General features: G+C 42.5%; 1 protein-coding gene across 3 annotated transcripts in view; it reads right to left on the bottom strand.

Annotated features, from left to right (window-relative positions):
- Positions 1-1038: 1038 nt before the first annotated feature.
- The window catches only part of nlgn4xa (neuroligin 4 X-linked a), a 68058-nt gene continuing 53476 nt past the window's right edge, over positions 1039-15620 (bottom strand). For all 3 annotated transcript variants that reach the window (XM_038980006.1, XM_038980008.1, XM_038980007.1), the window contains 3 exons: positions 13296-13481; positions 4968-5757; positions 1039-1933 (listed from right to left, as the gene is read on the bottom strand). In XM_038980006.1, coding sequence (XP_038835934.1) covers positions 1039-1933; positions 4968-5757; positions 13296-13481 — 1871 coding nt within the window. The remainder of the gene's footprint in view (positions 1934-4967; positions 5758-13295; positions 13482-15620) is intronic.

Genomic DNA, 15620 nt, shown 5'->3' with positions numbered 1-15620 from the left:
TTACAAACATATCCAACTAATATTGATACCAAAATCCACTGCCTTTTTTCTAAGAAATACATTTCTGGTCACATTTGAAGCTCAGGCAGTGGTGAGATTGCTGCTAGACATAAAAAGCCTACAAAGAAAACGATTAACAGCAGAACAAGATGAGTCAGGTGACAAACCTCATATTGAGACAGAATCAGAACGCTGTCTGAAAATGAAGATTATAAAGCAGTTCTCAGACATGCATTGTGTCAGAAATGGATACAAAGGATACACAGGACAATATAATGGTTGTCTAGACGATGCACAGTATTCTCCCAAAATGGATAGTGTTTTTTATCTGCTGCTGTGAAAACAATGAAACACAGATTTTAATACAAAAAAATTCATAATGACTGATACTGTTTATTTACACGCACCTCAACAGAAAGAATACTCGTGGAAAAGCCATAGTTAAACTTAAACAACAATAGAAGTTCTTTAAATGTCTCTTTTTTGTTTATTTTTACTCACAACTATATACTGTTTTTAGTTTTTTACAAAGTTTTCATAAATACATTTCAGGCTGGGGGGAGTTTTAAATTCAGTGCCCATGACTACTCTGTCATACTTTACCAATGCAGTAGAGTGGTATTTCACTGTACAATTGTGTGTTATTGTCCTATGATGTACTTAATGGCACAAAAAGCTTTTTGAGTAAACCTTGTCATCACTGTAACCTTTCATGTTTTGTATTGTTTATTCAAGCATTCTAAAGCCGATTATTCCACTTGTCTTCAGGTGTTGCTCTTTTGGTAAAACTCTCTTCGATTCATTTGAGAAACTTCACTCCGAAAACAGTATTACTATAGTAACATTCACTTTTCAAACACGTCATTAGAAGTTCATATTTGACTTTGATATACTGTTCAAGAAGGCATGGTAGCAAAATAACATCTCATCCTCTGAGATGAGTTCTGTGTGAAACACAGTCAGTCACTCTTCTCTCTTTTCTTAGTGTTTGTCCAACATAGGCCAGGCCACATGGACGTTTGACTTCTCCACATTGAGCTATACCCTGGTGGTGGAGTGTCCATGGGGCAGGTTGGTACTGTTCTGACTGCCGCCAAACGTGTTGAAGTTGTGAAGCGGCTGCATGGCGGCCAGCGAGTTGGGGATCATGGTTATGGTGCTGGGCGTCATGAGGGGGATGTCGTCTGGCGACCTACGCAGCGTGAGGGTGTAGTCGGGCGGGCAGGTGAGGCGCAGCGTGTCGTGGGCCTGGAGCGACTCACACTCGTGGTGGTGCTCGTGATCCATCTGCTGCTGTTGCTTCATCTGCAGGGACATCAGCTCCTCGCTCTGCAGGTGGGCGATGTCATTGGCGTTGGCCGCCGCATTGGCCGGCCCGGCGGAGATACGCTGTGGGCTTGGCCCGCGCCGGTTTGACTCATGCCGCCGCTTGTCCTTCTTGTAGTAGAGCGCGGCGAACGCCAGGATGTTGAGGAAGAGCAGCGAGGCTCCCACGGCAATGGTGACGCTCAGCTCCGTGGAATAGTCCCGTTTAGTCTCGATAACCACGGCTGATTCGTCGGTGAGATCCTCACCTTTCCGCTGGTCGGTGGTCTGCTTGGTGTTAGCGGAGGGAACCCCAGGGTGGCGGGTGGTAGAAGGCCGATTCCCCGGGAAACGCTTGGTGTAAGGAAACGGGGTGGTATCCTGCGGCGGTATCTTGGTCGTGGTGGATACATACTGGAACAACTCGTTTATGTTGTGGAGGTGTGGAACTAGTTCCAGCCAGAAGGCTACTTTGGTGGCGCGGTAGTGGTCCCTGACCCTGGGTTTCAGGCCGATGTGCAGGTAGAGCTGGTCCTTGGGGTTGTACTTCGACCAGGCAACCTCTTCAAATCGATTGGGTTTTGTATGGATGAACTTGGTGTCCTGAGGAACGGGCTGGTTCGGATCTCTGAAATAGAGAAGATTAAAAAAACATTTGTAATTATGAAATCATTATACAACTTTCCTTTTCAGGACAGTATTCTACAAAATGTTTTAAAAAAGAGAGATAAAAAGGGAAGCATTCTGAAATGGCCACCTAAGCATTATTTTATCTCCAGGCTTGTGAGTCAATGCTCGTGAAATTGAAAATGATTGACCCAAAATATTAAAATATACTAGAAAGAAATGTTATGTTATATTCCTCCCAAGTGAGTCAATGCGGTCATTATTAACTCAGATAAAGTCACAAATGGCCACTAAAACTACCCAATAGATTCACTTTAGTGCTGAGTCATCCTCCTGTACGGTTACAAGACTCAAATAATTGATTAATACAAAGCATATCCTGTGCCCCCATTTTTAACGTTCATAACAAACACCTCTGTTATTCATAGAAAAAATAGTATGAAATGCCCCAATGTCCTAGATCATGTTAACATTTTACTGTAGTGTAGCCATTTTATTCTCCCATTGACATTTTGAAGTAGATATTATAGTGGACTGCCTCAGAGTTGGAATCGAGCAATTCTCCTGTGACATTGTGACTGTGATTTCATTAACTTTCAAAGGGAGACAGAGGCAAGGAGTACAGTCAAGACGACAACCTTGGAGCCTGACACTGTTGAGTGAGTGGAAGGGTAAGAGGAATGGAATGGGAAGTGGGAATGTCCAGCTGAATGCTGAACAGAAATGAAGGCCTCATCTTGAGTCATACACTGCACTCAGGCACCAGGGGACACTCAGTACCCATCAGACCATTCAAGATGACCTCTTATGCAGACATGGGTTCAAATACTATTTGAAATCATTTAAAATACTTTAGCTGGGTTTGATTTAGCTTGCTTGACCCAAGGAAACCGATTGAACAGGCGGAAAACAGCTAACCCCGCCCACCTGGCACTCCAGGCAGACTAGAGCCAATGCTAAAATATATTTGATAGACGTCAAAATAGCTATGTACCCAGAGGTCTGCTCTGCTTCAAAAACGAGCTCTTAGAGTACAGAGAGCCTGTGAGACTGGGAGAAGGCCGCTTTTATCACAGCTCCATCCATCCATCAGCCGGCCTACTAGATAACAGTGGTCTCAGGGGATCAGGATACATTTTACTGGCTAATCCAGCATGACAGTATCTCCGGCTGATGGAGCACTGTTTAATCCTGTCATTACCGATCACAGCAGGATCTAAGTATGTCACTAACTTGTAAATGGAAGCATGGACAGAGAGAGAAAGACATTGAAAATATGTCTGTGCATCCCTGGAGAGTAGGATTCAATTAGATCTGATGCAATATGCTATTATTCAATACAAAGCTAATCTTGTGTCATTTTGCTATGTCATTCTATTTGAGAGAACTTGTATATTTGGTTGTATCACTCTTTGAACACCATGGGCCACATTCACTATTATACAATTGCAAAGATGTTACCAAAATGGGCATATTGCTCACAGTACTTTGTGTCAAACCATAGTGCCTTGCTGACTATTTTTTAAACACTACAGTCTTTGTTAGTAACATCTTCTCATTTGACATGTTTTACACTGTCAAAATGTCACCTCTGGGTAAATTAAGATAATCTCCCTGAAATGGATTCAGTGACTGTCTAGTAATAGTTACAAGCATAGTGCATGGGCATATGTTCCAGCTAGCATCTGGATCCCAGTACAATATCACTTAAGGCCGGTAGCCCTGATAAAATCATATGGAAGCGCCTGCTGTAACAACATGCCATTTTCTCCGACACCAAAGACTTGGACTAAAGACAACACTCCAGCCATCCTGTGCCCATCGGGCTGATGAATACTTAGCAAGCTATTCACATGTATCTCAGAAGGTCCATAAAACATATGCTTCCACCATGCTGTCAATCTGTTTCGTGTGATAACAGAAGTACATTCAGATGGAAGGCTAGTCCACACCTCCTAAGAGACTTGTCGTCGCAGGTTTATGGAAATAGCAGTCACAGATATAAATAAACCGCATGTCGGTCTACCCAGATTCAGCTTTTTCACCAGAGGGAGGTGGCTTGCACATAATACTTTCATGTATCTACTCAGATACTCACAAATGTATTCAATCCTATCTCCCTCTGCTTGACACAAAGCCTCTCTTTGCAGATGAAAAAAAAATCTGCTTTTCCAGTCTGCCATGTGTTCCCAGCTGTCTTCATTTTTAGTTTTGGCTATAGCCTGTATGTGCAGTGTATACTAAGAAACAACACGCACGCACGCAACCATGCACGCATGGATACACACAGGCCTCACTCATTGTTCAGGCCTCTATCCTCTACGAATAAGAAGAAGGCTTACCTGTGTATTGTACTTTTCTATTTTGTATTTCACTCCATTTCAAAGCACTGAGATGCGTACTTAATGATATGCCTCTCATCCCTCCGAATCCCCTGTCTATTGTTGGGAGCCTTTTTTTCTGAAAAACCCTCAATCTAGCGAGGAAATTGAGGATCGCAACGGGAGTGTTTGCCTGCAGTTGGAGAGACTCTTGTGAAAAACGGGCACTCTCGAAGCGATGAATTTGCTTTTGATTCCTGCTTTGTTTGAAGCAGCACTACGGGAAAGCAAAAAGCACTCATAGTAATAGAGCCTCCCCATGTCAATAACGTTGCCAATCTATCCCCTGCTGAACTGGGATCAGTTGGACGCTAGCCAAGCCGGAGAGCTGGGGGAGGGAATTCTACAGCCTATGAAGCTTTTCAAGAATTTATTTATTCACCTAAAAATTAATTTTCAGTGTGACTGGGTTGCAAACATCCTGCTACCTGGCTAATCCCAGGGTTCAGGAAACAAAGTCGTGACCCAAATATCAAGTGATATTTGCAAACTGCAAAGCCTTAATGAAAACCAACGCCTCTATAAGACTAGAAACACTGATTTGTTCAGTTTAGATAAAGCTATGCTCCCATAACTTCTCATCCATGACGGATATTTATCCACTTCAAATAAACAATCTGACAGACAGTAGTAAAACAGAATTGGACAACCTACCCTGTCTTGGCGAAGTTAGTCCAGTAGGTCATAACAACCGCGCTGAGCATGACGTCGTTCTTGGAAAAGTTGCAGTTGAACAGGTCCGTGGGTCCGATCATGGGGATCCCGAACACATAGGGAACCTCGTCCCCATGTGCCGAGTCAGCCCAGCTAGGCTTCATGTCGCTCTGGCAGTGGTGGTAGAAGGCGTAAAAATACGTTGGCGAACCATACTGGGCATGGAGGTCCGCCGTGGCTACGGCCGGCGCCACCCACTGGTGGTCGGTGAAGAGTGCAACTAACGTCTTCCTCCTTGTCTCGGGGTTCTCCTTGTCGGCCCAGTCAGTGTACATGAACTTAATGGTCTCTCTTAGCGTGTCCTTGCCCTCTGGGTAGCCGTAGAGGTGATCCACAAAGTCCGACACGGCAAAGTCGAAGTCGTTGGCCGAGACGCCATCCTCACTGTCCACGCTGCCCTCCACAAACTTGAACCCTTCGCCTTGGTTGACCCCCAGCATGATGTCGTAGTTGAGGAACTCGCCCTGCTCCATGAGGATCTGGGGGTCGTCCGGGATGACGTCGCCGTCGATAACGGGGCCGAAGGCGATGTGGTACTTTGCGGGTAAGATGTTCTGTTCGATCAGCTCCTTGTAGTTCTTGCTCTGGAGGCACTCCACCAGGTCGATGGTGTCCAGCATGTTGCAGCCCACCTTCTCAGCCAGCATCCGTGTGTACTTGGCAGGCTGGTAGTTAACCGCCCAGCTGGACAGAGCTGTACCACTCTGGATGATGGCTTTCTGGAAGAGATCTGAAAGGGTGAAAACTGATGTTAGACACTAAGTCTAAGTGTTTGGTGTTTTTCACAAATGTAAAACATTTTTTGCAATAAAACTACTAAAAGAATACACACACCTGGAACAGCCACATTGGTATTAACTCAGTATAGAAACAATTGGTATTTTCTGGTATTATTTAAGTAATTTTGATGTAACATCTTCAGTGAGTGCTATAGTCAGTGAAAAATGTTTTACAAGATTATGCCTGTAACATCCACACAGATCCATCAGACAGAGATACATCTATACTGCATATTCTCCTATACTGACACAATATGCAGCATAAGGATGATTAAGGACATGGACAGGGACACCACCTCTCGTCAACGCTGGTCATAATAAATTAATCAGACTGAAAATAAAAGACACATTTGGTTATTCTGCAATGAGGCTTCGGGCCACTTATTCATCCTGAATTATGTTTATGATCTGTCTGCCACTGCCACTCTGCAAATAGGCCACAGCACACTAGGAATACTTCTTGCATGTTACATTTCTCCAGTATTTTCTAAGTTCTATTTACATCCTTGTGATGGTGACTCAAAAAGGACGACTTGAAAAGTATGTTTCCGAGCCACAGAAGACATCTCCCTTAAGGCCTAGTTAGCAACAGAGGTTTATTTCGCCCCCCCCCCCGCCATTTCCTCTGGATGAAGAATATCAGTTAAAGCCTGACTCACCAGAAGTGAATTTAAATATGTTGCATATGCCCCCTGTGTATACCTCAGTCTGCTTGCTGAGGCGTGCCTGTGGAGCCGCGAAAGAGAAACATATCATGTCCTACAAAGGGAGCAGCGATGAGGGGCTACGGCTTCCATGCCACCTGGGTCTGGCTAAAGGGGGTGATGCAAGAACATAGCCGGCCTGACTAACAACAGCCCTAGCGAATCCGAATCCATCACAACACCAATCCAGATGATAGGATACTGGGCTAACCTCGGTAACCCAGAACCAAATCTCGTGAGAGGGTTTTTATTCCGGGGGGTATTGGTAAAATGTTTGGCCTAGTGTGAGTGATGGAACCAGGGTGGCAGATGTTAAAGCAATGATCCACTCAAAAACTATCTGTCATATTTGCTTCATTAGTCCACTGATGATACAGTCCCAAAATGTTCTGCATGTCAGCGATCAAGTCTTCAAGATATAGAACTTTCACAACGCTAAGTGTCACTTACTACATCACAATGATGATGCAAAATGCGTCACACGATGCAAAACGAACTGAAGGTACCACATTCATCTGTACAAACAATAGTACACAAGTATAAACACCATGGGACCACGCAGCCGTCATACCGCTCAAGAAGGAAACGTGTTCTGTCTGCTGGAGATGAACGTGCTTTGGTGCGAAAAGTGCAAATCAATCCCAGAACAACAGCAAAGGACCTTGTGAAGATGCTGGAGGAAACAGGTACAAAAGTATCTATATCCACAGTAAAATGAGTCTTACATCGACATAACTTGAAAGGCCGCTCAGCAAGGAAGAAGCCACTGCTCCAAAACCTCCATAAAAAAGCCAGACTAGGGTTTGCAACTGCAAAACAAAAATAGAACTGTTTGGCCATAATGACCATCATTATGTTTGGAGGAGAAAGGGGGAGGCTTGCAAGCCGAAGAACACCATCCCAGCCATGAAGCACGGTGGTGGCAGCATCATGTTGTGGGGGTGCTTTGCTGCAGGAGGGACTGGTACACTTCACAAAATAGAGGGCATCATGAGAAAGGAACATTATGTGGATATATTGAAGTAACATCTCAAGACATGAGTCAGGAAGTTAAAGCTTGGGCCTTTCAAATCGACCACAAGCATACTTCCAAAGTTGTGGCAAAATGATTTAAGGACAACAAAGTCAAGGTATCGGAGTGGCCATCACAAAGCCCTGACCTCAATCCTATAGAAAATGTGTGGCCAGAACTGAAAAAGTGTCTGTGAGCAAGGAGGCCTACAAACCTGACTCAGTTACACCAGCTCTGTTAGGAGGAATGGGTCAAAATTCACCCAATTTATTGTGGGAAAGCTTGTGGAAGGCTACCCGAAATGTTTGACCCAAGTTAAACAATTAAAAGGCAATACTACCAAATACTAATTGAGTGTATGTAAACTTCTGACCCACTGGGAATGTGATGAAAGAAAAAAAGCTGAAATAAATCATTCTCTCTACTATTATGCTGATTTTTCACATTCTTAAAATAAAGTGGTGATCCTAACTGACCTAAGACAGGGAATTTTTACTAGGATTATATGTCAGGAAGTGTGAAAAACTGAGTTTAAATGTATTTGGCTAAGGTGTATGTAAACTTCCGAGTTCAACTGTACATACAGTACCAGTCAAGGGTTTTTCTTTATTTTTACTTTTTTCTACATTGTAGACATCACAACTATGAAATAACACATATGGAATCATGTAGTAACCTAAAAAGTGTTAAACAAAGCAAAATGTATTTTATCCTTTTCTCAATAGGGGGTGCTGTTTGCACTTTGTAATAATTTCGTTCCCAAATTAAACTGCCTCGTACTCAATTCTTGCTCGTACAATATGCATATTATTATTACTATTGGATAGAAAACACTCTCTAGTTTCTAAAACCGTTTGAATTATATCTGTGAGTAAAACAGAACTGGACTTAGAGCAATTTTCCTATGAGGATGTGAGAATGCTGAAATCTGCTTGCTGTTCTGAGATCTGTTTATAAATCTGCCTGTCTTCTATTGGTTGAGATGCACTGCATACGTCTTCCCCTGGGTGTCAGCGAATAGTGAGAATTGAAATGGAGTTGCTAGGCAGAACTGAGAGGTTATAAATGGCCTGGGAACGTAGGGTCCGGTCTTTGTTCACTTCGCTCTGACGCAGGAAGGACCTCTGGCTGTGGCTCTAGAATGCTCCGGTTATAGGCCTTAGATATATCCGGCTGTGTTTTTATTCATTATAGGTGTTAAAGACATCATAATGTTGTTATATTAAACCGAGTTATATCAGTTTATATCGGTATATTGCGATTTTCGGATATTTATTTGTCCTGCGTTTTAGTGAGTAGGACACGTCTTTGCCACATGGCTAATGTTTACTGCTAATTCCAACGTTGAAGGCGACAATCTACAACCGAGCAACGATTCTTTTGGACTAAGGACACCTTGCCCAAGATTCTGATGGGAGTTCATCAAAAAGTAAGAACTATATATGATGTTAACTTCTTGCGACTACAGGGGGTGCTGTTCCGAATTAGCATTTTGTCGTCTCCAAATTAAACTGCCTAGTACTCAATTCTTGCTCGTACAATATGCATATTATTAATTATATTGGATAGAAAACACCTTCTAGTTTCATACAACGTTGAAATGATGTCTGTGGGTGACCCAGAACTCTTTCTACAGCGAAATCCATGACAGACAGTGAAAGGTCTGAGAGCGAAGCTCTGGTTTCAGATCAGTTTTTAAGGTCTCTGTCTATCCTATGGAACGACACGAACTGCACCCGCCTTCCCCTGGATGTCAGTAACCAATGAGAAGTGGAATGGGCCTTCTCCGTAGCTCTCAGAGGTTATAAAAGACCAAGGAGTGAGAGTAGCCCCCCTTTCGACGCTCGCCCTTACGCAGGAAGGGACCTCCGGACGCCATTTTCACAGGCTCGGTTATCAACTTGAAATGTATCCGTCTGTAATTTAATTCGATATAGGACTTAGAAACATCATAAGGTAGTTAATTTAAACCGTTTTATAGCAATTTATATCCGTTTAGTGCGATTTTGAGGAATTTCTTTGTTGTGCACTCTGAAACTTTGGACACGTTTTGGGGTCCCGTTCGATCGTTAGTGGATATTTCGAAGGACAGAGGACATCTATCGACCAAAAGACGTTTATAACATAGAAAGGATACATTGCCCAAGAATATGATGGAAGAACAGCTCAAAGTAAGCAATATTTAATATGATAAATTGTTGTTCTGTCGAAATATTTTAAACGCATATTTCGCCATTTTGTTTGGTATAGCTTCACTTGGCGAACCCTGTATTGAAAAGTAAGGATAATTTTACAAATGTAAATCAGCGGTTGCATTAAGAACTAATTTGTCTTTCGATTCCTGTCAACCCTGTATTTTTTAGTCAAGTATATGATTAGCTTTCAATTAAACTAGATCACTCTGATAGATGACGTCAGACATATTGAGGCTTGATTTCCTAGTATTTTTATTGTGTAACCACGGTTTTGTATGGCTAAATATGCACCTTTTCGAACAAACTGTATATGTATGTTGTAAAATGATGTTACAGGAGTGTCATCGGAAGAATTCTGAGAAGGTTAGTGAAAAAATTAATATCTTTTGGCGGTGATTACGTTATAGCGCTCTTTGGCTGGAATCGATGCTCTGGTAACGTTTGCACATGTAGTATGCTAACTTATCGATTTATTGTGTTTTCGCTGAAAAACGCTTAGAAAATCTGAAATATGGTCTGAAATCACAAGAACTGGGTCTTTCCATTGCTATGCTTTGTCTATTTTTATGAAATGTTTTATGATGAGTAAATTGGTCATACACGTTGCTCTATCTAGTAATTCTAGTCGATTTGTGATGGTCGGTGCAATTGTAAACTGTGATTTCTACCTGAAATATGCACTTTTTTCTAACAAAAACTATCCTATACCATGAATATGTTATCAGACTGTCATCTGATGGGTTTTTTTATAGGTTATTGGCTATCAATATCTTAGTTGAGCCGAATTGGTGATAGCACCTGAAGGAGTAAGAAACTGATGGAGTTAGAATAGTGGTGTATTTTGCTAACGTGTTTAGCTAATAGATTTACATATTTTGTCTTCCCTGTAAAACATTTTAAAAATCTGAAATGGTGGCTTTATTCACAAGATCTGTATCTTTCATCTGGTGTCTTGGACTTGTGATTTAATGATATTTAGATGCTACTATCTACTTGTGAAGCTATGCTAGCTATGCTAATCAGTGTGTGGGGGGTGGGGGGTGATCCCGGATACGGGGTTGAGGTTCGGTAAAGGTTAATTCGTTGTTCTGTTGAAAAATGTAGAACTATTATTCTGCTATTAATCTAGGTGCGGTCTCGCTTTAACGCACGCTGTATGTTGTAGTAACGTTAATTTTAAAAATCTAACACAGCGATTGCATTAAGAACTAATGTATCTTTCATTTGCTGTCCAACCTGTATTTTTTAGTCAAGTTTTTGATTAGTTATCGATTAGAATAGGTGCCTCTCCCAAGATTTCTCCCGACATTTTGTTTGCATTTTGGCTGCTATTCATATTGTATAACCACGATTTGTGCCGCTAAATATGCACATTTTCGAACAAACTCTATATGTATTGTGTAATATGATGTTATAGGACTGTCATCTGAAGAAGTTTGAGAAGGTTAGTGAAAAAATTAATATCTTTTGCTGGTTTATACGTTATCGCTATTTTTGGCTTGAATCAATGCTGTTGTGTGGTTGGCTATTGTAGTAAGCTAATATAATGCTATATTGTGTTTTCGCTGTAAAACACTTAAAAAATCTGAAATATTGGCTGGATTCACAAGATCTTTGTCTTTCATTTGCTGTACGCTGTGTATTTTTCAGAAATGTTTTATGATGAGTATTTAGGTAATTCACGTTGCTCTCTGTAGTTATTCTAGTCGCTTTGGTGAGAGTTGTGATGGTGGCTGCAATGGTAAACTATGATTTATACCTGAAATATGCACATTTTTCTAACAAAACATATGCTATACAATAAATATGTTATCAGACTGTCATCTGATGAAGTTGTTTCTTGGTTAGTGGCTATTTATATCTTTATTTGGTCGAATTTGTGATAGCTACCTATGCAGGAAAAAAATGGTGGAGTAAAAAAAGTTGTGTCTTTTGCTAACGTGGTTAGCTAATAGATTTACATATTGTGTCTTCCCTGTAAAACATTTTAAAAATCAGAAATGATGGCTGGATTCACAAGATGTGTATCTTTCATCTGGTGTCTTGGACTTGTGATTTAATGATATTTAGATGCTAGTATTTACTTGTGACGCTATGCTAGGCTATGCTAGTCAGCTTTTTTACTGATGGGGTGCTCCCGGATCCGGGATTGGGAGGAAGTAGAAGTTAAATTTGAGATTCTTCAAAGTAGCCACCCTTTGCCTTGATGACAGCTTTGGACACTCTTGGCATTCAATGTTTGAATTGGACTTCTGAGAGAATGACGAAGAAAGAAAAATTCATCGTGGTATGTTTTTTATTGGACATAATTCAGAACTAGATGTTTTCCCCTGAGGCTACTCTCGCTGTTGTCACTCAGTAGCAACAGCGGACATGGAGAGAAATTAAAGTCCATTGACGAGTGCAAGACATGTCCATTTCCTGCCATAACTGATATTGATTCATATTGACGGAAATAAAGTCTGAAGTTGCGAGATGTGCCGGTTAAGATCTATCTGGGAACATGTTGGATCTCTGTTTTGATTTTTTTGGTAATGCTGTTTTCACAGTCATTTACTCAAACAGCTCCTGGTGAGATTCAGCTGCAGAGAAAGAGAGCGAGAAAGAGCGAGAGAGAGAAAGTACAGCTAGTTATTCAATTGTCTATCTCTGTGTGCATCCCAAATGACATCCTAATCCCTATATATTGCACTACTTATGACCAGAAAAAGGAAGTGCACTATAAGGAGTATGATACCATTTGGGACGCAGCTTTGTTTGCCTCTCTACAATGAGAGGTGCACTGGGCTGTCGGAGAACAACAATGACACTTAATGACACTCACATTTCTAGGATACTACTTTCGAATGATAATAAAAAACAACGAGATATAAATGTACTATAATGTTACGGCGGTTAGCCATTCTAATATTCTTGATACCCACCTACCACTTTTCTCTGGCTGGTCACACACATATCTAGTGACTGAGGTAGGCAATATTTGCCACTTGAGTGAACCTGTGAACACACTCTAGTTGTTATCCCTGCCATGTGGCGATGAAATGTGACACTACATGTTCTCTGAAAAGTCATGATGGTGTATTCAGACTGTTTAAATAAATCATAGGTTGCGTCCCAAATTGAACCGAATTCCCTATGTAATGCAGTATGTTTGATCAGGCGCCATAGGACTCTGGTCAAACGTAGTGCACTATGTAGGGAATAGGGTGCCATTTGGGACAAAGCCGTACCCTCCCAGCGAGAGAGATATTCCTGTTTGAAACAAAATCCCTTTGAAGATATCTATCAAATAAAGCAATACATATAAAAAAACATTTCCCCACAGGTATTTATTTCATTACTACAATCTAAAATGATAGCTGAAGTTCATATGACCATATGAATTGAATTAATAATAATTCATTGCAGAGTATAAATCTCACAGTGGACACCGAGAATGATTCATTTTATGATTCATTAAACATTAAAAAGGAATTGTATTCACTGACTTTAAGGACTTAAAAAATATAGCATAATCTCAATGATTTCCAAGGAGGTAAAGGGAACATTTTTGGGGACTAAAAATACCCTATACATACCTTCTGAGTAGTGAGAGAGCGTGAGCAAGCTAACACACGATGCTCCTGCACCAGAGCCGAAGATTGTCACTCTCTTTGGATCTCCTTTGAAGGCCTGAATGTTCTCTTTGATCCACCTCAGGGCTTGGATCTGGTCCAGCAGTCCATAGTTCCCCTTGGCTGCCTGGTCCCCTGTGCTTAGGAAGCCTGTGTGAACAACAAGAGACGGAACAAACTCATTGATCACCTCCTTCTTGATCTCCCTCTAAAAACAGCTTGTCATTGAAACAGAGGGGAGACAGACGGAAAAATCATATTGGACAATATTCTGTACCTGGTGGTGATTTAGAAATGTATCATAAAGCAAATTACATAAATAAATAAAGCATAACGTGTAAATACAAGCACATTTAATTTAAATGAATACATTATTGCACCTGCTAACACTTTTCATTGTCGATATTGTTGTCTTTGGGACCATGGGACAAGGAAACACTGTACAGTTACCGTCACACACACACACACACCCAAAGAACAGTACTTATATCCTTAGGAGGTGTCTCAAAACATAAAGCAATAGCCCGTCTTACACTATATTTATCACCACAACGGATGGAGGTAAATGTGACGTGAATACATTGACTTAAGTTCCAACGACCAGTGAAATAATGGATGACCTCATCCAGGTATAAATGGCCTGTACAACACAACACAAAGGGACAGGAACCCTCCTTATGGAACCCATTGTTACTGTTCTATTCATAAGAACTGAACCACTCAGCGAGTCAGCAACACCTGCGTGCTTCCAGTCTTATTATCCAGTCAAACAGCAAAACTCTTCAGTAAGTCACAGTAGTTCCTAATGACCTGGGAATCATCCCTTGCTGTTAAGATCGAGAGAATAATGTAGGGTTGTACTCCCTCAGTCATTCAACCTGAGATGGCTGGAGGGCTCCTAACCGAACCACCATTATACTGAGAAGACAGAGCGGAAGAGACAGAGAGAGGTGAAGCTCCTTTTCATGGTCAACATTTACTTGGTTTGGCTTCAACTATACAGTCGAATGTGCCGATAGAGACAGACAGAGAGAGAAGGCAAGTTTCTTTTTCATAGTCTGAATTCAACCACATGGCTTTGACTTGGATTCGACTCTATACAGCCGAGTGTCAGGCCAGACAGACAAGCTTGTTGATATGCTTGTCAAAATCAGAAACTTGTTGACAAATTAGCTGATTTGTCTAAACCCATTAGGTGGTGGGCCTTTAGAGCCTGCGAGAGACGGCCACCGGGGTGTCTGGTCCTCGCAAGCGCCAGGCCTTGGATCTCTAAGTCGAGCCCCTGGCACAGACAGCCCCCGGCGGTGTCGCAAATGGTGCCCTATTCCCTACATAGTGCACTACTTTTGACCAGAGCCCTACATAGTGCACTACTTTTGACCAGAGCCCTGGTCAAAAGTAGTGCACTATGTAGTGAATATGGTGTCCTTTGGGACACAAGCTCAGCTCTCGGCTTCCATCCCAGGGGGGAGAGACCAGACAGAGCAGTCTACAGGCTACAGGACAAATCGGATGAAAGGATGGAGAGAAGGAGGAAAAGGAGGAGGAGGGAGAAAAGGAAAGATGTCCTGTGGCCCTGTGATAGAGAGCAGATCCAGTTAGTCATGGTCTGGCTGTGAGGTGGAGGGGATAGAGGAATGGAGGGATGAGGAGGGGTGAAAGGGTTGGAGGAGAGGTGGAGGGGATAGAGGGATGGAGGAGGGGTAGAGGGGATGGAGGGATGAGGAGGGGTGGAAGGGATGGAGGAGGGGTGGAGGGGATAGAGGGATGGAGGAAGGGTAGAAGGGATGGAGGAGGGGTAGAAGGGATATAGGGATAGAGGAGGGGTGGAGGGGATAGAGAGATGGAGAGGTGGAGGAGGGGTGGAGGGGATAGGTGGATGGAGGGATGGAGGAGGGGTGTAGGGAATAGGGAGATGGAGGGATGGAGGAGGGTGGAGGGGATAGGGGGATGGAGGGAGAGGACAGACAGGTGGTGGAGGGGATAGCAGCAGAGGGTGTTGTGGGATTACAAGGCCCCTGGCAGGACTCACACTCCTGGGTGTATGACTTCCAGGCCTCAGCTTGCCTCTCTCTCTCTCTCTCTCTCTCTCTCTCTCTCTCTCTCTCTCTCTCTCTCTCTCTCTCTCTCTCTCTCTCTCTCTCTCTCTCTCTCTCTCTCTCTCTCTCTCTCTCTCTCTCTCTCTCTCTCTCTCTCTCTCTCTCTCTCTCTCTCTCTCTCTCTCTCTCTCCATCTACCTCTCTCTCCTCAGTTTCCACTCACCATGTCTGTCTGAGAAGAGGAGCTGGG

The sequence above is a fragment of the Salvelinus namaycush genome, chromosome 40, assembly GCF_016432855.1.
Source record: "Salvelinus namaycush isolate Seneca chromosome 40, SaNama_1.0, whole genome shotgun sequence".
Taxonomy (NCBI): Eukaryota; Metazoa; Chordata; class Actinopteri; order Salmoniformes; family Salmonidae; genus Salvelinus; species Salvelinus namaycush.
The sequence above is the reverse complement of the archived record's forward strand: the minus strand, read 5'-3'. Positions and strand labels throughout refer to the sequence as shown.